Raw genomic sequence first — 25,494 nt, 5'->3', positions numbered from 1 at the left:
ATAATAAATACTGTGTGTGTTAATTGGAGTTATTAAAAGTAAACAACAGAACATTTGGAAAACAGAATCTTTTGACACACATCGCTTCTCCTGACAATCAGGGTTCACGTCAGGTTGTTTCTGTTAGTTAGTACGATCCCTTACTTTAAGCGGTCCCACATGGGGCTGCTCCAATTCCTGTTTTCAAAATATATATTTTTTTCATTTCTTTTCAAAGTTGGGAAACTTGCGAGCGAACAAAGCAAACCAGCGAACAAAGCCTCTTTCCATTTTTGTTCTCAGTCTATGTTGATTTTATAACTTTGTCTCGTGGGTTCACTCATCTGTTGACATATTGTCTTGCCATGTCTCTTCTGTCACCCACTTTCCTTTTTTATTCTTTCTGTTAACCCTACGTCCTTTCTTTAAGTTCCAGTACTCCCTCAGTTTCTTCCTGTCTGAAATTTGATCTGTCGTACGCTCACACTGCTGCACAGGATTTGTCCCCAAAGCTCCGTCTAATTTGATTGGACCACTTGGAATCAGTTATTCTGGCCGAGAACCGTTTTTTTGGCTGTCGAAACAAAAGAACTGGTTCAAGTTTAGGCACTGGCTCAAAACAAGCCCTGAATTGCCTCAGTGGCAAATAACAGAGACATCATTAGGAGCAGTTTTCTAAGAGGTTCCAGAAAGTCCACAACAGTTTTTACAGGAAGACTTTTCCTGATGAGTAAACTCCATCAATAAAATCCCTGCAGTGCCTCGTTAATTAAAGAACGTTGTTACCTTTTACATTGTGAGGTTAATGTGTAGCTATCAATTTGATATTTAAAAAAAAAGATACATCAAGCATGCCCAGATTCACCTGCAGCCGGCCATGCTCTCGTCTCATATTGATTAAAAGTTGTGAAGCTCAAATTAGACCAACTGCGCTGTAGTGTAATGTTCAGCTCCAGCAAACAATGCCCCTCAGTGACAGCTTGTAAATGTACCGTTAAACAGCTGCTCATAAATCATTTGATGACCACGGGAGGAATAAGTACCATGTATCCCTTGATGCGAGGTCCCTATACAATGGGCTTTTCTTCCAAAGTGATCAGGGATAAAGAATATTACGCCTGGCTGTGCTCAAATCACTTAGAGCTGAAAATAAACCACTGAGGGGAGATGACCATGTGAGTATTGACTTCTGTTACCCTGACACAACGTCCCTATGCAAAGAATCGTTTTTCCATAGAGTGGTCTTAGGGAATATTGCTTTCACATGTTTCATCGGCCTAAAGGCAGAATGAATCACTGAAGAGATTAAGCCTGTGGGAGCCCTTTGAGGATTAAGTCCCCTCCTGATATAGCATTTCCTCCCTACACCATTGAAGATACAGTAATATGAACTGGATCACATAATGCCTCCACAGATGGATGACAAATTAAAGGAAAAAACGACAAAGTGGCTCAGTTGGGTCTTGTGTCGCCACGGGTCCACAGAACAGCTTCAATGCACCTTGGCCTCGATTCCACAAGTGTCTGAACTACGCTGGAGAGACAAGCGCCAATCTTCCAAGACGAATTCGAGCATTTGATGTTTTCATGAGGGAGCTGGGAGGGCGCCGTCTGATGAGCCGGTCCAGGATCTGCCATAATTCAATTGGGTTGAGATCTGTAGACTGGTGGAGGCCAGCGAATTCGATTCACATCATTTTCATGCTCATTAAACCTTTCAGTGGACTCCTCACTTGTCTTTATGTGGTTCCTCAAATTACGCGTTTTTTATTGTTGTTTCTTTTGTTTTCTTGTTTGTTAAATCCATCTGTAAACGGCACTATCTTAAATATCTGTTTGTTAATTAGTTACTTAGCATCATTTTGCAAAAAATACAGATAAGATTACCATCAAAATGGGTGGAAGGATGTGGAATGGGTGAGAGAAGAACCTGTTTCATTTTGGTGTGAATCTGGATTAGGGTGCACAGACAAGAAAACCTTTTCTTCCACTTTCTTTAACATCATTTTTTATTTGACATTGTCACCTATTTCTCTGAGAAAAATGTATGGGTATTGATTTTAAAAAGCATGTCTTGTTCACTCCAGTGGTTATATAATCAATGGGTTTCAATACCTTTTAAATATTTAAACGAATGTGATCTGTCTTTGATACAGGATGTAGACAAGAGCAACCACACGAGTCTGGACTATGTGAAGGCAAATCAGCCAATCCAGAGCAATGCAATGGAGTCACAGCTGACATAAATATTGATCTGGCCGGATAGTGAGTCTGATGCATCAGAGCTATAATTGTACACTTAAGCAAAAATGCTGAGAACTGCTGAGAAGTGTATGCTTATGTAACTCAGTGATTCAAATTATAGATATTAATCATTTATAGTCATCGCAGGCATGCCTTTATGGACCCAAGAGCATGAGATGGAGGTAAACTTTATAGAACTTTATTTTCCCACCAGCGGAAATTTGGATAAAGAGTTTACCAATATCAGAGCATAAAAACTGTTTATTATTGAGTTTTATGTTAAATTTACTCTCGCCCAACACACCCTGTATTCCCACACCTATTCCAGGAGATGGTTTACCCCAAAATAAGTGATTTTTCTCTCCTCAATCTTCAGATAGGTTGGTGAACAGTGGGCACTGCCTAAAAAAAGTCTTGTTCCCATCCGTCCATCAGATTTGTTCTAGTACATCTTCGTGGCAGACCGGACGCTGCCTGCTCAGAAAAAGCAGGCTCCAGCGGCGCCCGTGCCTAACGCCGTGCACGTGGGACCGGCTGTCAGTTCTTATCCGTGTTATCAAATTATTAGAGTCAATTTCGTTGCCCCAGATGAATTTCCTCACTCAGCATCATGGTACGATATCTCATGCGCAATGAAATATTAATACTTTAACATCAGATACCATTGCTTTGAGTCCTTTCCGCTCTGAACCAGTAGCTTTAGACATGCTGATGTTGGCCAAAATCCAAATCGGGGGGGGAAGACAAATTCAAGAACTCGATAAAACGGAGGGGTTTTCCGTGTCATTTCTGCTTCTCCCAGAGAAAGGAACTCTGACTTGTGCTTAGTATTCTATCTGTGTCTAAATGTGTGAGTGTTCAGAAAATGAAATTTAATGATGGTAGTGTTGGATCAGCAGAAAACCTCTGGAACCTTCAATATTTCTGGCTGATGTGATAAACGGGAATGAGATTTGCTAATCTACTCCCCCAGAATTGGAAATGAGAGATCGCTATCTTTTTTTCTTCCTCCTCCACTTCTACTGAAACATGTCTTCAACTTTAAAGTGACTTTTAAGTGGCAACTTTTCCCCCTTGTGTCTCCGAGTGGTATTCATGTCTGTGCCGGAACGCTCCTTGTTTATCAACCTAACCACGACAGAACATGGTCGTTTTCACCACAGCTCAATTTGAAAACCAACAGAAAACTACTTTTTTGTTTGTATGTTGGCAAATAACTCGGGTTGGTTTTTGGCTTCTCAAATCGGACTTGGCAACATGGTTACTGCTGTTAGCCTGGCTTCTCTCCAAAGCAACAATAATTCAAATTTGATCTAGAAACCCTTTTCTCAGTGTTCTTACAGTTGTAATAATAGACAGGAGATTTTAACTACTATTTTAAGTCTAACTTTAGTCAAGTCATGGAGCTCTCTCTGTGATCGAGCTGACCATTGGGACTCTACTTCATTCGACCCCCTGTCTGAGGGTCACTCTCGACCTTTCCTTCTAACAGACCATTTCCTCTCCCTCCTCTGACAACCAGGTTCTTTTTCCTTTGCCCGGTGGAGGCTCCACATTTACTCCACTTGTTTCACCGTCTGCCATTTCTGCTACGTTGGGGAAAACAACACTCTCCACTCCTTTTTGTTTTGTTTGTGCAGCACTTCTTTTGTGCCCACAAATCAATCCTTCATCTTCCTGTGAAATTTCGTGCCCGGTGGCAAATAGAGCTGCCTAGAGAAAGTGAGGCTTTTTGGGGAACCAGTCTAATGCAGAAGTGTGGATTCTGTGTCCTGTGTGTGTGTGTGTGTGTGTGTGTGTGTGTTGTGGATAATGTGATAACTTTGAAATATGAGTTTTGGAGCCTAAAATTGAGATCAAAGTCGGGATTTGAGATGACGGCTGAAATTAACTGCCTCCCCTCTGTGTGTGTGTGTGTCACATTAGGTGCCACCTTCGACGTGGCCATGCGCTTCCTGTCAGAGTGCCCGTGGAAGCGGCTCCAGGAGCTGAGAGCTTTGATCCCAAATGTCCCTTTCCAGATGCTGCTGAGAGGGGCCAACGCTGTGGGCTACACCAACTACCCTGATAACGCTGTTTTCAAGTGAGTCACTCTCATACACATACACTCACACATTCCATCCATCAATCAAACATTTAAGAGCTCACAGGCTTCAACGCCAAGTCTCCCTGCGAACATGCTCATATAATTCTGTACTCTTGTGTCCCAGAACTTTGTCCTATTTGGCCTTAGTACTGTGCAGAAAACACATTTCATTTGGAAATGGTGGAAAGCATCAATTATAATCATGCTTTCTTCAAACCAGCTGCTGCTCCTCCAGCTTTATTGTCCGTCACTCACATTATTTTAAAAAATTTCCCCTGACTGGGTTGTTTCCATGGGAACAACAGGGGCGACTATCAACTCCATATATGATTTTGAGCCGCTGTGAGCTTAGCATTTGACATGATTGACAAGTATTGTCATTATTGCATAATAACACTAGGTAAAAACAACAAAAAGCCAATTACTCTGAACTATAGAGCCAAAAATTCAGGTAAGCTGAAGCTACAGTTTGTCACATCTCCTCTTTCAAGAATCCGAAAATCCGAAGATCAGAAAAGCAAATGTTATGGCGCTTTACAATATTGTTATCCAAACGTATAATTATTCAAATTGTTTATTTTGTCAATCCACAAAGTGTTTCAAATTTAATAATGAAAACATTTTACTATTAGGGTTGTATGAAAGTTGAGTTGAATGTATTTCTAAGATAGACAGAAAGGTGTGTGTGTGTGTGTGTGTGTGTGTGTGTGTGTGTGTGTGTGTGTGTGTGTGTGTGTGTGTGTGTGTGTGTGTGTGTGTGTGTGTGTGTGTGTGTGTGTGTGTGTGTGTGTGTGTGTGTGTGTGTGTGTGTGTTATTAACTCAAGGTAATGACACGTTTCTTTTTGGTAGCCTTTTAATTGCATCACGTCCTTTTTACCTGTGGTTCAAGCTATAACTTTCAGGCCAACCTTGATGATGAAGGAAAAACACACTGCTGGAGAGTCGGCTTTTTTTTTCTTGCAACTGTTTGTATAGTTCATTCAAAATTTCTTCCATTGCTTAAAGCTCGATCAATTCTGGTAAAAGAAACAACCTACGCTCTCCTACGCTGTGTAAATGACTGTGTACGTAGTATGAAGCCTTCGGACACAGCTGCTTCCTTTCTAAACGTATCCAAATGCAGATAATAGAAAATACACAACTGGAATAAACATTAAATCAGGTCAATTTGGTTCCTGTTGCTGTTGCCCCATGCCATGCTCAGTGAATTACATACATTTCACTGACCCACTGTTGATTCAGATGTACAGCAGTAATCCGTTTAGGGGCCATAAATACTCTTGTATACACACACACACACACACACACACACACACACACACACACACACACACTCTAACACTCTTCTAAATGGATTCAGAATCTGCCTCAGTGATGTAGATGACTCATGTATACTCAGGCACACACACACACACGTGCAGTCAGTTCAACAAGGACACACACACACACACACACACACCTGCACTCAGTTCAACAAGGACACGTGCACCTATGTAATTCCCCTCACCTCAAATAAATTACTAGTGGCTTCATGACTAATGCAGCTCTCCCCTCCTCCCTCATTGCCATTGACACACATGCACACACAGATGCACACACGGACCTCCCGTGTCCTCCATGTTTTTTTTATCCCCCTGTCCTCCCCCCCTCTCCCATCATGCAGTCATTACTTATCCCTACTCGTATAACTCCCTGTTTCCCGTCTCCATTCATCTCTCTGCATCACGCACTTCTTTCCCCTTCTTTTTAACTCCCTCTTTCTATATCCCATGCTCTTCATCTCCCTCTCCCACTCTCCCTCCATGTCCCATAGGGGGAGTGCCATCGAAAATATGCATGATTGTGATGAATGGCTCTGATGTGTTTGCTCAGCTCTCTCTCTCTCTCTCCCTCCATCCTCCCTTCCCTCAGTCGCTCTCTCGCCCTGGACATTATCAGAGCAGTAGCCCACAGCCAAATGGCCTCATCGCCTTTATTAAGTAAATCAAATCAAAGTGTAATTTCATTTCGTTTCATTGACTTAAAGTGCATTTCACGGGTCACACTACTGTACGCTGAGCAACCCAAAAATGTGAAAACATCTCAAAATGCCTGGAGGAAGGAAAGGGTCACATGACCTGCTAACTAGATCTTCTTGAGGGAAGCAAAGTTTTTGATAGAAACATTCTGAATCACATGAATAGTGATCACTTCAGCTCCGAGTCGGATATGTAGGACAGCACGGTTTGTTTGATTCGGTGCCAAGCAACTTCCACTCGGCAGCACTTGTCTGCATTGTAGCTCTAAATAAATACCGGACATGCAGACGTCGGACTGGTAATCCTCTTGTGGAACAACATTAAGTACGTTGGTTTATTTGCCGACGCGAAAGCTCTCATTGTGTCTGAATATTGCATTCACACAAACGCAGCGCTCACCCCAGTTATGGAAAACCTGATTAAGATCCAGGGGGAGAAGGGAGGGATTTACCAGGAGCAGTTTGGATAATGAGACGGGAATGCGCTCCTCCTGAGTTATTGTGCGCTCCTGCAGGCTGTGTAAGCTCACTTCTCATGGAAATGGTGAGAAAATTGTATTAGTGCAGGTGCAGCAATATTTACGAGTGTTGAGATGGAGATGGATTCAAACGGCTTATACCAACCCAGCGCTATTATCTGGGATACAGTGTGCATGAAGACAAACTCATAAATGTGATACTCGACAAAGCCTTAGATTTGTGTTCACTTTAAATGTCATTAACTCTATGTTGTTGGCTAACGTCCCGCCGCCCCCCCACCTCTCCTCCAGGTTCTGCGAGGTGGCCAAGGAGAACGGAATGGACATCTTCCGCGTTTTTGACTCCCTGAACTACCTGCCCAACATGCTGCTGGGGATGGAAGCTGCCGGGTCCGCAGGCGGCGTCGTGGAGGCCGCCATCTCCTACACGGGCGACGTGTCTGACCCAATGAGGCAGAAGTATTCCCTGGACTACTACTTGAAACTGGCAGACGAGCTCGTCAAAGCTGGAACCCACATCCTGTGTATCAAGGTGAGGGAATAAGAGCTTTGAGTGTTTGCTTTGAGAGCTGTTTACTACTACTTAGAGTTCTAGACAGTAAGCCCTGTGTAAATCTAAAGACGCCTAATGTGAATCCCTGCTCATCTGCCATCAAATGAATAAAGATAGTGTTTGCAGTTACTTCTTTCCTTGTTTACACACTCATTCTGTGTGTCAATATACACTGTTCAGCAAAATGAAGGGTACACTTAAATCACACATCAGATCTTATGATTCAAGTTGAAACTCTTCTCTGATGAACATTGTATAATTATTTGAGAAAAAACGTATCAACGGCCTATTGTAACTAAACTCATCAACCAATTGAGGGATAGATTCAAAACAAAAAAAACTGATCCATGTGTGAATTTCATCAAGGCAGCTCATAATGTGACTCAGTAGTGTGTCTGGCCTCCTCGTGCCTATGTGTACTCCTGAGTCCTGACAGCGTCTGGGCAGGCTCCTGGTGAGTCAGCGGATGGCGTCCTGGGGAATCTCCTCCCAGACCTGAATCAGGGCACCAGTGAGCTCCTGGCGGCGTCAGATACACGATACGTAACGTCCCATTGGTGCTCAATTGGATTTAGGTCAGGGAAACGAGAGGGCCGGTCAATGGCGTCAATGCCTTCGTCATCAGGGGTACAAAAGCTCTCTTTAGCTCTTTTTCAATATCTTTTTATGATGCGGCGCCGCTTTATCATCCTGAGATATTGTTCGTTTTGTTTATGTGTGTTAGAAACATCATCAACACGCCCACTCGCTCGTCCAGAGGATCTCCTGTGCTCTCACATGAGCTCATTAGGACATTCTGTAGTTTTTACTTGCTGGCTGCCAGGAGAAACTGAGGAGGACGTCCAGCTCCTCTCACTCGGACGTTTGCTTTCTCACAGCCCCTCTGGAGAATGTCAGGAGATTATCCAGAGTTCAGTACATATTTGAAAACAGAACAAGTTAGTTGGGTTTAGCATCAACAAGCTAAACCAATTCATAATAGTGACGTAAAACGCTCAAAACCCATACATGCATTTTTGATTAATAGAAAACACTCATGTAAACTGTTGAACACAGATAAAGTTCATTTTTTTGCTGCTGTTGAAACAAGTTGTATTTGCTCATCTAAATGAATGGACTGATACCGCTCACATTGAATTAATTTCTTTATTCAAGCATGAAAGAATATTTTCTAACGTGAAATGATAAACTCTATCGCAGTGTGAACTATATCACTCAGCAGTGGCAATCTCATAAAAGGCTTGCACAGCTAATGAAGTTTTAAAAGAGGAAAATGAGCATGCCCTATAACTTGAAGGGGGGCACTGATCATCAAAGGGAGCGCAGCTAAACATCTAAGCTCTCTGGGAACTTCTGTTAATATCAGTTAAGATTTATAGATTCTAATCATCATTGCAAGACTGTGACGCCCTAAACTTTAGTCAATCTTTTTTTTTTCTTGATCGTTTTCTTCACATCTACAACAGTGGGTGTTTTCTACAAGAATAAATGGTTTTAAAAGAAGTTTTTTTTAACCAGATAAATTGAAACTTTCTCTCTCACGTGTCTTATTTGAGATGAAGCCGGGTCTTGAACTAAATTCCTGAAAGATGTTTAGCCCGAGGGTGGCCGATTTTATATTAAGAAGAATGAATTATAACCCATTTATTGTTAAGATTAATATATTAGTTATTTATTAATTGATGTCATCAATACCCCCCGTCTCTACTGATCCTGATCACTTCAGGGATTTTGTTATTTGTGAACCGGTTCTTTATGCTTCAATGGTTTTGTCTTTTTAGTTGTTTGAATCCAACAAATAATCCCATTATATTCATGGTGTGCTCAAACTTTCACGAGCACCCTCAGGCCCCTGTTGTGTGCACGTTCTCCCACTAATGAGCAATAAGACAGGTAGTTTAAATTAATCTAGTTTGACTTCAATGACTCCACATCCAATATAAAGATGTGCTGCAAAAACCACACTTAGATTTGAAAATATCTGTGTGCAGTAATATAGACCCAATATCTCCTGAGACGTACATGTTAAATTAAATTAATGTAGAAGAGAAAATACATGAAATTCAGCAAATGTTTGTTTAATATGTTGTGGTAAACAGGAATGATTCATTTTTCCTCGAAGCGTTTTACTCCTCTCTCCTCATGTGTCTGCTCCTGTCTCCGCAGGATATGGCCGGCCTGCTGAAACCCGAGTCCAGCAAGCTCCTGATTCGCGCTCTGAGAGAGCGTTTCCCAGATGTGCCCATCCATGTGCACTCACACGACACAGCTGGAGCCGCTGTAGCCGCCATGCTGGCCTGTGCCGAGGCAGGAGCTGACGTGGTTGATGTGGCTGTAAGTGTTCTTGTTAGCTTGAGTCCAAGCATTGGTAAAGGTCAAGGATGTATTTGTTTTATTAAATGTTTTAAATCATTATCTTTTCATAAAACAATCAAATGTTCTGATTTCTGCAAGAGAAAATAATAGTCGGAATTTCCAATCATTTTGATAAATAATAAAAAAAGTCCAATGAAAAGTTTCTCAAACCACATGAGCAAATATTAATTTCCTAGCAGCTTCTGCACTTTGCATTGTGAAATGTCACTGAAACAAAGAGCTGCTGAAGCCAGTAACATTGTTCTTGCTGTGTCCACTGACGCATGCTGCCAGCATGGGCAGTTTCATTAAAACTGTTGGCTGCTATTTGCAGTTATATGCCGTTCTGCTGTTGGTTTCCTTGTAACAGCAAATGAAACAAACAACTGTCAGTCCACGGTGGATCAGACACACCCACTAAGAACTCCATCGGTTTAAGTAGTTATACTCCGTCTGTTCCTGCCAACTAATAAAACGTTCACGCACAGAAACAAACAATATGAAGCATGCTTACTTATTCTTGTACCGGCAGGGACGGAAAACCAGACTATGGACTTTCTGGATATAAAATTCCATTCCAAAATTCCGTATTGCACACAGATTTCCAGACTAGTTACATTTTCAGCGTATTTAAAAAGGCTGTTAATAAATCTATCTGTATTGATCATGTCCCTCTAGGTGGACTCTATGGCTGGTATGACTTCTCAGCCCAGCATGGGAGCCATCGTGGCCTGTGCCAAGGGGACCAAGCTGGACACTGGTAAGTCGGCATTTAAACAAAACACACTGGGTTTTTTTACATTCTTTTAATTCAGTCATATTTATCATAAATACAGGTTGGAAATAATTGTTGCTATAAATACCTAAAAAATATTCACACACATCTTTTAAATGGATGTGTAAAGTGATATCAAAAAATAGAACCTCTCACTTTATATGCAAATTTTAAAATAATTGTTTCCCCCTTATAAAATTACACACAAGACAAAAATGTGGAGGGAGAGTATTTAAGTGGAGAAGAAAAGAAATAGAAGCAAATGGAAGGGAAACCTTAGCATTAAACATTCAGTCAGATATATTTGTATTACCTGTAGATATCATCTGGACTATATCTAGATTGATATTCACTCTCACCACCAGCGCACTGAGCACATGCACCACCCACGTGCCCAGAAGGATCACCAGGCATGCTGGGACAAGCACCAGTGGCTGACCACATTGAGGGTCTGAATATGTTTTGATTGCACTCTAGATATTATTAAATCCGAGCATCTCTAAGTTCCCCAGTCTTTACATGAGAATCCATCTAAAAATCAATGAATTACAGAGCGTATCACTAATTATGGCCCCATGTCAGAATTATCAGCACGTCCAGCTGAGTGACAACGTGCACATCCAATTATGAGAGGAAGATGGAAAACACAGACGGACCAGGAGAGTCCGATGTGTCGATAAAAACTGACGCGCTGTTAAACACAACAGTTTTGATCCATGAAAAGATGAACAGCTCCGAATGGAAGGGGGGGGAGAATATTCCAAGCTCACGTTGCCATCTGCTCGTAGATAAAACAGTTGGTTGTAGAAGAAGGTGAGGGCGGCACGGTGGAGCAGTTGTCTCCTCACAGCAAGAAGGTTCTGGGTTTCAACCTGCTTGCCAACTGGTTTTCATTTTCTCCCTGTGTTTGTGTGGGATCCAGTTTCAATGAATGTTTGTCAGCCCTGCCTGTCCAAGGTGGACTCTGCCTATTGGACAGCTGTGATTGGCTCTAGCCCCCCTGTGGCCCTCACAGGATAAGCAGTATAGATAATGGAGATGTAGAGAATATCTCAGCATGTTAAAAACTGAGCCCTGGCGCTCAGTGCTGCCACGGTTTTCTACTTTGACCAATGAGCAGCTCTCCCTGGGGCAATCAGGGGTTAAAAGCTTCTCCCAGGGCAACATTGAAATGCTTGTTGCCCACTCATTCATCATTAGTTCCCCCGCCTGCTTTCTGTTCTGGTTATATACAACCCTGCTTCTCTTCACTGTGGACCCCCACCACTTTATTTCATCTTCACAGGCAGTCGGACAATAAGTGGAAGGATGGATTTATAACGGTTGCAGTCTCCTTTGGGTTTTTCCGTCTGCTATGTTCTCATCAATGTTGTTTTCACGGGCTCTGAAGAAGCTGGAGCCCGTCCCTCCACTGATAAGTGACTGCGCTCGGTGACCTCTGCCTCCCACAGCGAAGGGTGCGGAGGGAAATATATTGAAGCTGCCAGTTGTGAGGCTGCGGATAAAAGTGAAGGAACACGAATCGGGTGAAAAGAATTCAAACTGATGCAGAGTTTGCTGCTTGGTTATGCAGAGTAATGCTACTGGGAAAACTGACTCAGCCCCACTAACTCGATCTGATTGCTCATTTCCATTACACAACCAGGAAACCACTGTTAATTATGTTTACACTGTTCACACTGCACAGCTCGTGCACTGTCTGCTGCTTTAGTACAGGATACTATTAAGATGAAACACTGTATGAATGTTAAATGCAGATGTTTTTTATTGAAGAAAATCTCATTCAACCTAAAAAGAATTTATTGTTTGAATCGCGACTTAATTCAAGGCTCGTGAGTAGTGTCGTTGCTCTGCTAGAGGTTTGGCCAGAAGGTAGCAACACACCCTGATGTGCACTTCAGCAAGTTGAGAAGTTGAACCAGCGCTCAGCAAAAACAAGGTTTAATAAAAATGAAATTAGCAGCCCACATAATGTCACACTACTCTTTCCTGTTCCGCTGCAGTGAAGTTGCAGAGCAGGGGACGACATTAAACACCAGGTCTTGGTGTTAGTGTTGCTAACAAGACGCTCTCTCTCTCCGCAACAAAAGTAAACAATTACACAGGAAGGAATCTGTCATAGGAAAAGCAATTTCTGTAATGGTTCCTAAACACCGCAGAGCCATTAAGATATGCTGTGTTGTGAGTATGATGTGTTGACTTGTGCTTTGAAGGGAGAAACGCTCCTGCTCTCCTGCTGCTCTCTCCGTCTATTCTCACTTTGCTGAATGCAACAGGTCCACGTCCGTTCTCCAGAGCTGGCAAATACTGTTCGGGCCAATGAAGGAAACGTGAAAAATCGCCGCATCAGAGTGTCAGAGCGAGAGGAGCTCTACCATCATTTAGACACAATCCAGCTTAGTCACAGAATATCAATTTGTGAGCATACAGTATACGCAGGGGAAAGGAGGGGGGGGAGGACAAGGTCATTACTCAGGGTCGAGGGGTTTTCAAGTCTGTCAGTTTATTCGTGAAATTTCAATTTGCTTCGATTGAGACTGAGAGCGGGATGCAGGATTCAAGCATCCCCCCCCACACACACACACACACACACATGTGCACACTTCTCTCCTATCCTGATACGACCCTGGAATATGAATTATGCATACACATGCCGACAAACTCCTCCTCGATCCCGGTTTCTTTTATATCTCTCACCTTGTACTCGTCTCTTCTTTTCATCTCTGCCTCGCATCTCCCACGACTTTTGTTATCCAGCAGAGCACCTTGGACACTTCATGACCTCAGTCTGTTAAATGCTTCACTCCCTCTCTTCCTCCCCTCTCTGCTACAGAGCTTCAGCGCCGTGTGTTCCGTGTCCTCTACCTCCCTCCCTCTCCGTGCTCCCATTCTTTCTCCTGCCACCTTCACCTCTTTCACTTCATCTCTCCATCCTCATTCTCTTGTCTGTAATAGTTGTGAGGTCTTGTGAACTTTTTGTTGCATAGAATTTGTTTTATGTTATAGACGCTAACCTTGTTTCCCTTGTGTTCCTGGATTAGTGTTTGTTTATTTGTGTGCAGTTCTCCGTTTCCTGTTTTATTCTGAAACCTTGTTCCTCGTTTGTCTCTCTGACTTTACTTCCTGTCTGTGATGTTTGCACCTGACCTTATGTGTCTCAGCTGTGTTAAATCCTCCCTGCCTCCCTTGTGAGTTTCTCTTTGTCTTGGTCAGTTTGTCTGTTTACATGAAACCTTTCCTAGTGTTTCCCTTCTGGTTTCATTTTTAAAAGTACCTGTTGTTTTCTGTGCTCCCAACCACCAGAGACAGTAAGCCTTTTTATTTACATCACATTAAATACGTGTTCCTCCTTCTCACTCGGTGGTAAAACAGTGAACAACATGTCAACCTTTCCCACTCCCTTCAAATCCCTCCGTCTTTGCTTTTTCTCTTCCACTCCCTCAGTATCTCCTCTAGAATCTGTGTCCGGGAGAAATAGTGAAAGTAGAGTTTACTGGTTAATTCATTTGTCTTAAGCCGTCAGTGTGTTTATTCATTCAGCCGCACTGTGATCTCTCTCACACACACACACACACATATGCATCTTGTTATTTTAAAAAGTCATGCATATTCACAAACACGTGTGCAGTTGAGTGATGAGACACATTAAAGTGCTCTTAGGGTTAATTTGACGCAGTAAAGCCTATTCCCATGTATCAAGTGTGGAATTAATTGATGATGAAGTATCAGCCGCCACAATAAAGTAGCAGAAATGCACTGCACACAGCATAAGTATTACTATTAGTACTATTGCTGTTTGGAGGTACTTATACCGGCACAAGCAGGGAGACAGACTCCCTCCCAGCCTCCAGACAGAGGCAGGTGCACTCACATTTAGCTCCATGTTCATCTCCCTGTCTCCATCTGTCTGAGTTTAATTCTCCCGTCTTTTCTCCCCAAGTGTTCTCACGTCTCATCTGTCTTCATCTGCGCGCCTTGCTTAGCCCCGATCATCTCATCAGGCACAAACTGTGTGTGCGGCTGTCTCTGTTCAAATCTGTTTTGGTGCAGGGAAGGTATGCAACTGTGTGAGTGTAAATGTGTTGCTATGCCTGTTTGTGTACTGCATTAGTGAGTGTGCGCCGCTAATGAGTTGTGTATCGATGGCACTTTATCACTGCCAAGCTGCCATCTAATTGACTGATCTTTGCATATGCAAGTGCTTGTGTGCCTGCGTGTCTAAAGTATACGTACAAACGGATCAGTGGTGTGTAATCCTTGATGGGTTTGGGAAGTATATTCAGCAGCTCATAAATAATGTATTTATTTCCAGCATGATTTTTCAACCATTAGAATCAACATGTGCTGGTAGCTCTTCTTCATATTTATAGGCTACAGGGTTGAAATACACAATCAAGGTCGTCACACAGACTTGAGTCGATTCAACACAATAAACGTGTGCTCGCTTTATTAGGTCCAGCTGAAGAGATTCTGCTGTCACACCTTCCGGCTCATTCACTCGCAGTGTTTGGCTCAACAGGCTTCTCCACAGGAAGCAGCAGGATGTGTTTTTTTTCTTTTATTCGCTTTCCCACCAACAGGTCTGGGGTTTAAATCCCACTCTAAATATATATTTGGTACTTACATTGACTTTGATTACTTTGATCCAGAGTGAAACAACAGCAGATATTCTATGGATTGACGTGTACCTTAGTGTATTTCCTCCTTATGTTGAATAAGAGTAACTTTCTCGATCCGTTAACCTTTGAGATAAACACCACCACAGTCTGAGCTGTTGTCAACAACGGATGTGAAAATTACTGTCAGAGAACTCACACCAATTTGAAGAATCCATCTCTAGCTCTTCACACTTTCAGCTGAACCCACACTTACTTCCATCACGGATGATTTGACAAAGTTTCAGTTATCTGCTTTGTCCACGGACTGAAAGCCGTGAGCACATGACGTGTCGTATGAGGTGTTTATCTGGAGGTGGGAGAAATTTGACCTAAGCCGACATTTGAATGAACAGAGCCTGCTGTCACATCCAACACACTGTCACTTCCCCTTGTAAATGGAGGCTGTAATTTCACAATAGAAGCTTAACAAATGGCGTCCTCCAGCAGAGAAGGAAATTGACTTAAATACTGACTGGCTTGGCAGGTGTCGGAATTTGAAGAGCAACAACATGCACATTAATTTCACATTAAATTTCACGGTAGCTCCATTTCCCCGCCAAGATCAGTGGAAGCACACATGCACTTTGTGGAGGGAACATACTCGCTTTGAATCAGGAGATTCAAGCTTGTCACTTAATTGTTGTACGTGTTAAAAGCTATGTTTGTCTCATTAGCATTTTCCTCATTTATATCCAAACGCTGAGAGTGCTGCCATGTCTTTCATGGCATTAAAGCAGTTTTTATCTTAAGTTAATCAGCTTTAGCTCAGTAACCTGGCTGTAGGAGAATATCAGGAATATAAGCGGAGACTTTTTACTTTTTTCTTCGGATCACGAAATATCACAAGGATTTAATGATTTAAGGATTTAAATGCAGAGTGGATTCCAGCTCACTTAAAGGCTAATAGTTCACTTACCTGCTCTGTAGCTCCGGCTTGCTCCATCTTTTCTACACACACTTTAAACCATTTTTAGTTCCAAAGATTACTTGACTTAATGCAGTTTTTAAAGAGTTGTCCAAAAAGTGAGCCCCTGGAAGATTGTATACAGTAGAAATGTCTCTGCTGACATTCTAGTTTACTGACTTTTTTTGTGAAGGAGGTCCCTGGTATAGTAGATCTTCGAAATAAATCACAGCATATTGTGCTGGGGACGGATGCACATCCATACCTACCTGATGGGTTGGACATGTTCTGGCAGATATAGCACTGTATGGTTCCCAAACTTGGCACTGTCAAAACTGTGACATGTTTCAAATCATGTTTATATTTTCATACATCAAACTCAGCAGCAGAAGCCCAGTGCTGTCGTGATGTGCCTGCTGGCACAACTTTTGACTGATTCAGATAAATTGCAGGCTGCTACATAAACTTCCACAACAGATCCCTGTATATATTTACAGAAAACACCCTCTTTTCAGTAGGGAGGAGAACAATTATCATAAGTCTTTAACTGTTCTCTTCTCCTGTGTTAATGCTCTGGAGTTTCTTCTGAATTATTCCTTTCCATCAGTGAGTCCTGCTCAGACATTTCAACATTATACTGTAACTTATTTATTGTTTGTGTGCTGGATGTTGATTGCAGAGCTTTTTATAAACAGTATCTGGTGCAGAGGGAAGTTCCAAAACTTTCTGTTCATCCTACCTGGTTTAAATATTTATAGTAAATGTTTTTCATGAAATTAATTTGCTTTGTGACTGATTATGTGTCAGGTTTATAGATACATTTAGGTTACATGTAAGGTGTCTTTCTCGTACATTACATGTCGCCTAGTTCAGAGGTCGTTTAAGTAATAGATAAAATCTTTTTCTAAATAAGAGCTCTGTAAATTTGAAGACAAATTTCCAAAGAGGAAGTGATTCTTTGAATGTTGTTACCATGATGGCGATAGGCATCTGTGCTGCGTATCTGTGTGTGGAATTAGTGGGTAGAAGTTACAAGTTTCAGCTTTGAATTTGAATTAGCAATTAGTCAACGTAAAACACACACATTTGTCTTGGTCAATACAGCAAACTGCACACAACTCAATAATGAGGCCCCTTAATTAAACGTTCACTTAATTAACAAATGCCCCATGTGCCATACCCCCCCATTAGGTGAATAGAAAACTTAGTTTCAAAATACAGGTTCTCATTAAAATGAAGACGTATTGTGAAATTGATCTGATGTGATTGTGCTCTGCTCTGACAACAGGCATCGCTCTGGAGAAGGTGTACGACTACAGTGAGTACTGGGAAGTAGCCAGAGGTCTGTATGCTCCGTTCGACTGCACCGCCACCATGAAGTCCGGGAACGCTGACGTCTACGAGAACGAGATCCCCGGAGGACAGTACACCAACCTGCACTTCCAGGTAGAGTGAGCTCATCCCGAGTCTTTGTCACTGATTGATTTTGAAGACGAGTAAGAATTAAAATGCATTTCACGGAGCTCCTCGCTCCAGTTTTACCAAATTATGATGGAGGAGTGGAGGTGGATGGAGCAGCTGAGGATGTTTACACAGGATTTAATTTATATCCACAGTTAAGGAATACAACTAAATACACCAATAAAGTGATAGTGTAATAAATGCTGCTTTTCCAACTTAGTTTTTTTTAATTTGTTATCTCCTGTGTAAACAAATTCACACTGTTTGATAGTGACTGATCTGAAGTGCAGCATGTAGCCGTTTTCAGTGGAAGTCATATTCATCCATCAGGGTTTGCCACATGATCATCTTCACCGTCAAAGCTTTAAATCACGGATTGACAACAAATTACCCAGAATGCCGTGACTTTTTCCTTAAAAACAGGGATTCATAAAAAGTCTCATCCACTATGCGACTTGTTTCTCTGTGCTGTGTTGCAGGCTCATAGTATGGGACTGGGACATAAATTCAAGGAGGTGAAGAAGGCCTACACTGAAGCCAACAAACTACTGGGGGACCTCATTAAGGTAAGACATGATCACACATCACTTTCTTTATCTTTAGTGTCGCTGTTTTACCAGCACCACCGACTGTAAGTACAAGTGGGACAAATCGACACCGATTGATGCCAGATAAATCCGAATTCTACTTGGCAGATGAAATAACATTAAAGCTCTTTGATTTAAGAAAAGCACATTGGGGGCCGAGCTCCCAAGCTCATCACACAAAATCACATCATTCCTATCATCAAAATTATAAACTAGGTGCATACACACTAGTATTAAAGTAGATAAGTTTAAGTTAAATTCCCCCATCACCATTCTATTCATATCATACACACACATTTAGATGTTCTGATGTTCAACCAAACCCAGTGATTCACTTTGAGTGGTGTTCAAGCCTAAAGGAAGTATATTAATAGAGGCATTTATCATTATTTACCATAGATTGAACTATTTCTGTGGGAGAAGCTGAAACCTCTCAAATGTAGAAACTATTGGTAGAAAGTTTGTGGCATGGGTTGTTGTCAGGGGGGTTTACGACCAGAGTGTCAGTTGCAGTCTCCTGTACTTAGCCGATCATTGAATTTAAAATGTTTTTCACAAAATTGTTGTAGCCGCCCCTTATACTAATCCTACGGAACAGGTTGAAACAAGGGTGGGAAAATTAAAGTCAAGCAAATGAAACTGCAGCTATTCTTCACTTTAACTTTCATTTTATGTTACGTCCGAGACAATTTGTGAAAAAAAACGATCTTCAGGAAAAATAAGGGTAACGTTTGCATGAGTCTGGGTGTTTCTACATTGGCACCGCTCGCATGGCTTACGTCTGCCAGGCCGGTCCCCCTCCCCCCCCTTTCCTGCATGACTGAACCAAACAATCCCTGATAGGTTTGGTTGGAACATCCAGAGTTCTGTGCTGTCTGGATTCACCGTCAGTCTCGCAGTCAATTTGACCTTCCACGGCCTTCTCTCGGTGTACGAGAAAGTGTGTTTTGTCATTTCCTTAACAAGACAATTTCACCCCGGCAAACAATATCCACTTTTCTGCGTTGGCCCATTTTCTTTCCCCCGTCAACAAACCAGGTAGTTTTACCTGAACTTTTATCTCAGCAGGACAGCTTCATTCTCCACCAGCACTGCCTTGTGTTATTTGTATCGTCTGCCTCGTGTGAATGTGGGTCGAGCTGCAGTGAACTCGGTCGGTGTTGATTCTTTTCCGAAGGGCACGTTAATTGCAGCCATGAATAGGGAGCTCTATTTCCAATTCTGTAATCAACATTTTCGTCCTCGGCGTATATTCACCTCTTGCCTGCTTTTTTTCCGTTTTTCATGATCTTTTATTAATTCTTTTGTTTTTCTCCCTTCATTATTTACCATCGCAGCTTAGTAATGGATTAATTCCTCTTTCATCATGTTCACCCTCACGCAGTAATTATTCTGTTCTCTCGTTTGCATTCTCTTTCTTTATCCAGCTGTTCCCTCACACGCTTTTTTTCACCTTTTCTCTCCTACTCTGTTGCTGCTTTACATATTTATTACCCTGCCCTCTTTCTGATTTCTTTCTCTATCGCTCTCATTGTAGACATGCTCCCCTGGATTCTCCATTATTCTACCAGCTCCTCCTCTCTTTTTCTCATATTTTATGTTTTTCTGTCCCTAATTTCCTTTACTCCACTCTGTTTTCTTCATCAATTCCTCTCCCCCGACCTCCCCTACCCTCTCTCCATGCTCTCTATCAATTCAATTAAGACTCGGTAGGCTTCACTGCACAAGCCAATGTTGGCTTAATGTGTCTAAGGTTCCTGCTATGCTCTCTGTTGTATCCTGTTAGCTTGACAATGACTGCGTCTCTCACACCGTTGGTTTGTCAATAAAGGAGGAGGAGTGTGTTTGTCAGGATAGAGACACACACACACCCTGTACTGGCAGGGAAGGGAGCAACAAGGTTCATACGTTTATCATGATCTACGACACACACACCCTCAGCTCTGCAAAGTCAGGTCTCTGACACTCTGTGGCTGAAGGATTGTGCTTGTTAGACGACTTAACTTTACACAAGATGCATAAGAATTTAGAACAATTTATTGCACTGTTTTTGGCAAGTATCCTGCTCCTCCTCACCACAGAAAAAGACAAATAACTCTTATTATATTGGACCATTTAATCTTCAGATCATTTGCATAAAAGCAATTTGCATTGAAGTGATTGTTCACATTACCAAGCTTTTTCATTCTCGTTTCTCTTTTCATTTGGCGAGGGCCGCCACTGCTTTTACAGCTGAATATTTATTCCAGATGTGCAGCCGAGCCCCCAGTGCAAACTCTCAATCTGCCTAAATCCATAGACTTGATTTACAATTAAACAGGATAACTGCTCTGTAAAATGAAGCTGTAAAATATCCTGAGTCTCTTGAGATTCCCTGCGCATCAATACTGATCTGATGAGTCTGTTGAGAGAGTTTGAGGTCAGATCAACCCCTTTGCTGTGTGCATGTAATTTGCAGTAGCTGTGGAGAATTTGTCCAAATAGTTCGCCAGAAATCTGAGCCACAGAAGGATGAATAAAGATCTCTAAACCTTTTTGATTGAAGAATAGTGTTTAACTTGATACAACGTATTCTATGGCATTGTTAGTCTTATTCTTTCCCATCGATCTCTCGTCAGAATGGATGAGTGGAGGGATAAATAAACTGAGAGGAGAGAAAAAAGACAGCGAATATCGTTTTGTTGAAGGAACCTTGAACATTTAAAGGAAACAACAGTTGATACAGGGGTGAGCTGCTGGACAGAGACACACAGCAACAGGATATTTTTTCTCCACATTCAGACAAATGTTGAGCGTCGTCATGTATTATGAGCCAACTCTGCTGATTCACACCTGCCAGACACTCGCCTTCCTCATCATCCTCCCGGTCACGTAGCGCTGCCCTTGCACAGCCCACAGTGTTGTAACATCCATTGAATAGTATGACGTCAAAGCTGACAGACCTTTTGTCAGAAAGTAACAGTGATAAGTCATCAGCACTACTTCATTTATTGTTTGTGCTGGAGGGCATATTTGTTTTAGAAACCGGAAAGGATGAAGAGACCCTACAGGCACTGTTTTAATAATGTATTACTGTAAACCTCAGTTTAGCAGGAGGAGAAATACTTTTCTGATAAACAAAAGTTAATTCTTCATATCTGATCAATTGTTAATCCTATAAGGTGTCATGAAATGGACACAAGTACAAATCCAATCCAAAACCCATGATGATGATGATGATTATCTTTAGAGGAAGAGTTTAAGGTTTATTGACTCTCTTGCTGTTTTTTCGCTTCTCTAAAAGCTCCAGAAAGTAAACTTTGCTCTCTCGTAGCCTCCACAAAATAATAATCAAACAAGATATAACATGTTTATGCCCTTCAGATGTGAGTTAAGGAGGATTTGTACGACGGTGTTACATACGTGTGGAAGTGTGTGTCACTTACACCCATGAAGAGCAAGCAGGCGTCTGTCTGTCTGTGTCTGTGTCTGCGTGACCTACACATGATAAATAGAGATACAGCGGCGGTCAGGAAAAGTTCGAGCAGACTTAAGGTTAAATTGGAGGGCGACGCTGCCAAACATTAATGGCTCCCACAGAAATCGACCCAGCATCGTGTCAATTAGTGAAGACTTTAATGAGCAAAAACACAGAAGTTTATTATTTATTTCAGGAACCTCTGTGTAGAGAAAATCAAATTCTGTAACTGTAACCCCCCCCCCCCCCTGTAATTTGAACCATGCTGGACAGACGTGAAGAATCAATCTGCTCATCTAACTCTTTAAAAGAGAATTATTTACCATGTTTCCCAGGACGTTGCACTATTCAAAAGTCTGCGTTTTGACCAACAGTAAAAGATTCTAGCATAAAAATAATTCTACCTTCACAGACCCTAAGAAACCAGAAACTAGTAAATCCATCATTGATCTCAGCTCTATTTTATATAAGTCTAATGTCTAGTTATTTGTTGTCTTTTGACTGTCACTGACTTGCATTCTGCCACAGCCACAGTTTTCTCTCTCCAGTGCTTTTCCTTTGCTTTTCTCATTCGTTCACTCTCCTGTCTTCCTCCTCTCGTCTTCCTCGCTCAGCTTCATCTGTCACAACATGAGCTTGTCAATATAAGGACAAGTTGTTTATGTATTTGTATATGGACTGTCTTCCTCTCTTACCCTGCCACTTCCCAATATGCAATTGCAGGCACGTATTCACTCACCTCCACCCTGGTAACACGCACACACACACACACACACAAACTCTCAGTCTTTCTTAATTCAAGGTGGAGCATCTCCCTGTATTGCCTCTGGGGCTGCAGATGTCTATTGCTCATGTCTGTTTGCCTCTCACTCGTCTCCCCTCGGTTCATCTGTCTATCCCCTTCTCTCTCCTCCTCTCTCACTCTTTCGTCACTCTGTTCATCATCCTGTCTGCCGGCCTCTTCCTGCTCTCCCTCCACTTTCATCGCATCTCATCTCCCCCTCCGTCGCCCCCCCTTCCACCCTTCCCTCGTTTCGATTAGACTTCCTTCATGTATCCCTAATCTTTCTATCGTTTCTCTTCACCTCCTCTCCCTCTCCGAGTCTGTCGTTATCGCTCCCCTCTCCTGTCTCCTCCTCTCCTGACAGGACCCATTCTTCACTCTGCTCCTGGCTTGGCTGGTCAGTGGTAGTGTGTGTGTTTGTGTATTTGTGTTATTCCCTCCATAACACACACAGATACACACAAGCACTTTTCTGGATGATATAATCCTTTGCCCATCAGGGGAGTTCAGGTTCGGATAGAGTTGCACTTCATAACAAATTGAGCAAAGTACACAAACACATGACACACACAAGCATACAAGCACACGTACAACTGTCATTTTGCCACACACACACACACACACACACACACACACACACAAATACACACACACACACACACACACACACACACACACACACACACACACACACACACACACACAGAGCACTGTGCCAGAGTTCTGCTGACAGGAGTTTGGAGTCTTGCAGGAGCACTCAGAGCTGCACATAAGTAAAAGAGAGAGGACAGACATGAGGTGGAAGAAGGGCTGTATGAGAGAGAGGCAGCACTGATAGAACAGAGAGGTCAAGTGTGATAACGAGTCTCTATGAAGAACGACATAAGTTTACAGATTAGTTTAAGATATAGTGCGAGGGACATGGAAAGGTCATAGAGCTGAATGCTGCTTTCAGGTGGAACAGCATCAGAGAGAGCAGACAGGTATTAGACATTGCTATGAAATGTAGTACAGACCATAGATTGTGTATAAAGATGGACAACACATCTCGACTTCCTCAATCTATCCAGCAATAAAATATCCCAGATACAAACGCTGCCATCTTGAGCCATGACATCTGCACAGTAGCAGGAGCCAGTGAGGTCCAGCTGATTCATGCACTCAACCAATTGTACTTCAGTTTCAGTTTAACCCTGTTTTTATAGCATGGAATAACTAATTTAACATCAATTCGATATTGATATAACAACTACCTAAGGTAATAGAATCCTTCTTTAAGAAAAATTTATTTGACGTGTAGTTTCATTTTTTATTTTGGTCCATGTCCCATCTACTAACATGGAGGAGGAGGGGTTTATGATATTAGGAGCTAGCCACCAAGTGGTGATGGAGATGTTTGGTTTCACTGTCATGTCAAGCGTCTTTATATCCAGCCTGTGATTCAGATATTCATGGTCTCCAGAGGATGAATCATAATCACTGTTGTGACCCCTGACTTCTCCCAATGCACCACCAGTAGGGTCACATTTGTAGCTCACATTACGCTATAAAAAACGGTGAAAACTCTGACTATTCAGCAGAAGCCTTCATTTAATGTTTCTAATGCTTCGAACCAAATAGCAGTACAACTAATAGCATCTCTGACATTCTCAAAATGTGCTCTGTAATGGCCCAAAACACTGAGGTTTAAATTGTACAGCAATGACAGCCACTGACACATTTCCCAGAAAGTTTCATTTCTAATTGCTCAGTAAAAAATGTAGTTTCACACCACTCATCTTTCACATGATAAAATATATATATATAATCTTTCTATTTAAAAAAAATAAACCCAATTCCCACTTTTTTAAAGCGACAAAATAAGATTTTATTCTGATATATTTTGCTAAAGGCAAAGATCTCTGCGATGAAGAGTTGAGAGATGGATTTCAGCTTCACACAGGAACAGACAAAATCAGATTTTTCTAACACTGCGTAGCCGGAATGTGATTTACCACACCGCTTGCCTAAAAATATAGAAAACCTCACACGTGCCATGCATCTCATACACAGTTGGAAGTCAGGTTTCTTTCTCCTGCGTGTGTGAGGCACCCGGAGCGAGTCGGAGGAGGGTGATTCATCAACAGAGATTGATAATGAGAGTGTAACCCCCCCCCCCCCCTCATGATACTGTGGAGGAGGTGAAGACCAGACAGAGCGAAGAAGATTCACAGGAAAGGGTCAAACGTCAACACCTTGGGTTTTTACTGTGAAGACAGACGATGGTAGTTGGAGGGGGATGGATGGAGTAAGACGTTATTAAAAAACTTCCCAGTGAAAGTGATGAGGAAGAACTGGACCCTGGAGACAGAGAGACGGTGGAAACAATAGAGCACGGGGGATCGCGGGTGAAGGGAGAGGAGGAACACACAGTCCCGCTGCTTTCCTGGGTTTTAGATAGATTTCAGAACTCGGCAGTGAGCTTTTGTTCCACAGCAACGCCAAGTTAATGGCCTCTCTGGGGATTTCAGCAGCCCATTCAAATCTCTTAAGCTTCTCTGTAAACAGTCATTCTGTTGAAGAAATGTATCATTATCCCCACTATTCACCAGCCCAATTAAGCTGAGCTGGAGGTGTCGCAGCGAGGGAGTGTGAACAGGAAGGGCTCACTTGTCACGATCAGCGGGACTCTCGTCTTTCTTGCGTCTCGGTGGGAAAGCGCCGACTTCCAATTTTTGAAATTCGCCAAAGTGGTTCTGGACTCTGAAAAGCATCGTGTACATTTTTTTTTTTAGAGGTGTAGTTTGTCACTGGGAGATTTATTGCAGTGACATAGTTTTCAAATAACTAATGCTGTAAGAATGTAAGGCCACAGTGGGAGCACTACTTCTGGGGCCTCTGCTTCCACAAATAAAGTCCCCGGCTTTTTCTCTAAAGACGCTTTTTATCTCAATTGGAGAACGGACTGGATGGTTATGAAAGTCTCCCTGTTACATCTCTGTAAAAGGTAATTAACAACCCATCATTGATCTGTAATCTCCGATACTGCGGCTGGAAGCTGAAGATTTTAGTTTTCAGAACATGGGAACATGATATGAACGTTAAATCGAGTCACTTTCACTTCGGATGGATGCAGTAACCACGCCGGTGTTTGATTTGCTGCTCTGATTCCTGC

At 42.2% G+C, this 25,494-nt stretch overlaps 1 protein-coding gene across 1 annotated transcript in view; it reads left to right on the top strand.

Annotated features, from left to right (window-relative positions):
- pcxb (pyruvate carboxylase b) overlaps positions 1-25,494 on the top strand; it is a 269,473-nt gene that overhangs the window by 221,025 nt on the left and 22,954 nt on the right. The window contains exons 16-21 of the mRNA XM_061066418.1: positions 4,150-4,306; positions 7,098-7,338; positions 9,526-9,693; positions 10,393-10,474; positions 17,340-17,497; positions 17,992-18,078. Coding sequence (XP_060922401.1) covers positions 4,150-4,306; positions 7,098-7,338; positions 9,526-9,693; positions 10,393-10,474; positions 17,340-17,497; positions 17,992-18,078 — 893 coding nt within the window. The remainder of the gene's footprint in view (positions 1-4,149; positions 4,307-7,097; positions 7,339-9,525; positions 9,694-10,392; positions 10,475-17,339; positions 17,498-17,991; positions 18,079-25,494) is intronic.

Source organism: Limanda limanda, chromosome 22 (genome assembly GCF_963576545.1).
Source record: "Limanda limanda chromosome 22, fLimLim1.1, whole genome shotgun sequence".
NCBI classification, from domain to species: Eukaryota; Metazoa; Chordata; class Actinopteri; order Pleuronectiformes; family Pleuronectidae; genus Limanda; species Limanda limanda.
This window is presented reverse-complemented; position numbering and strand designations above follow the sequence as displayed.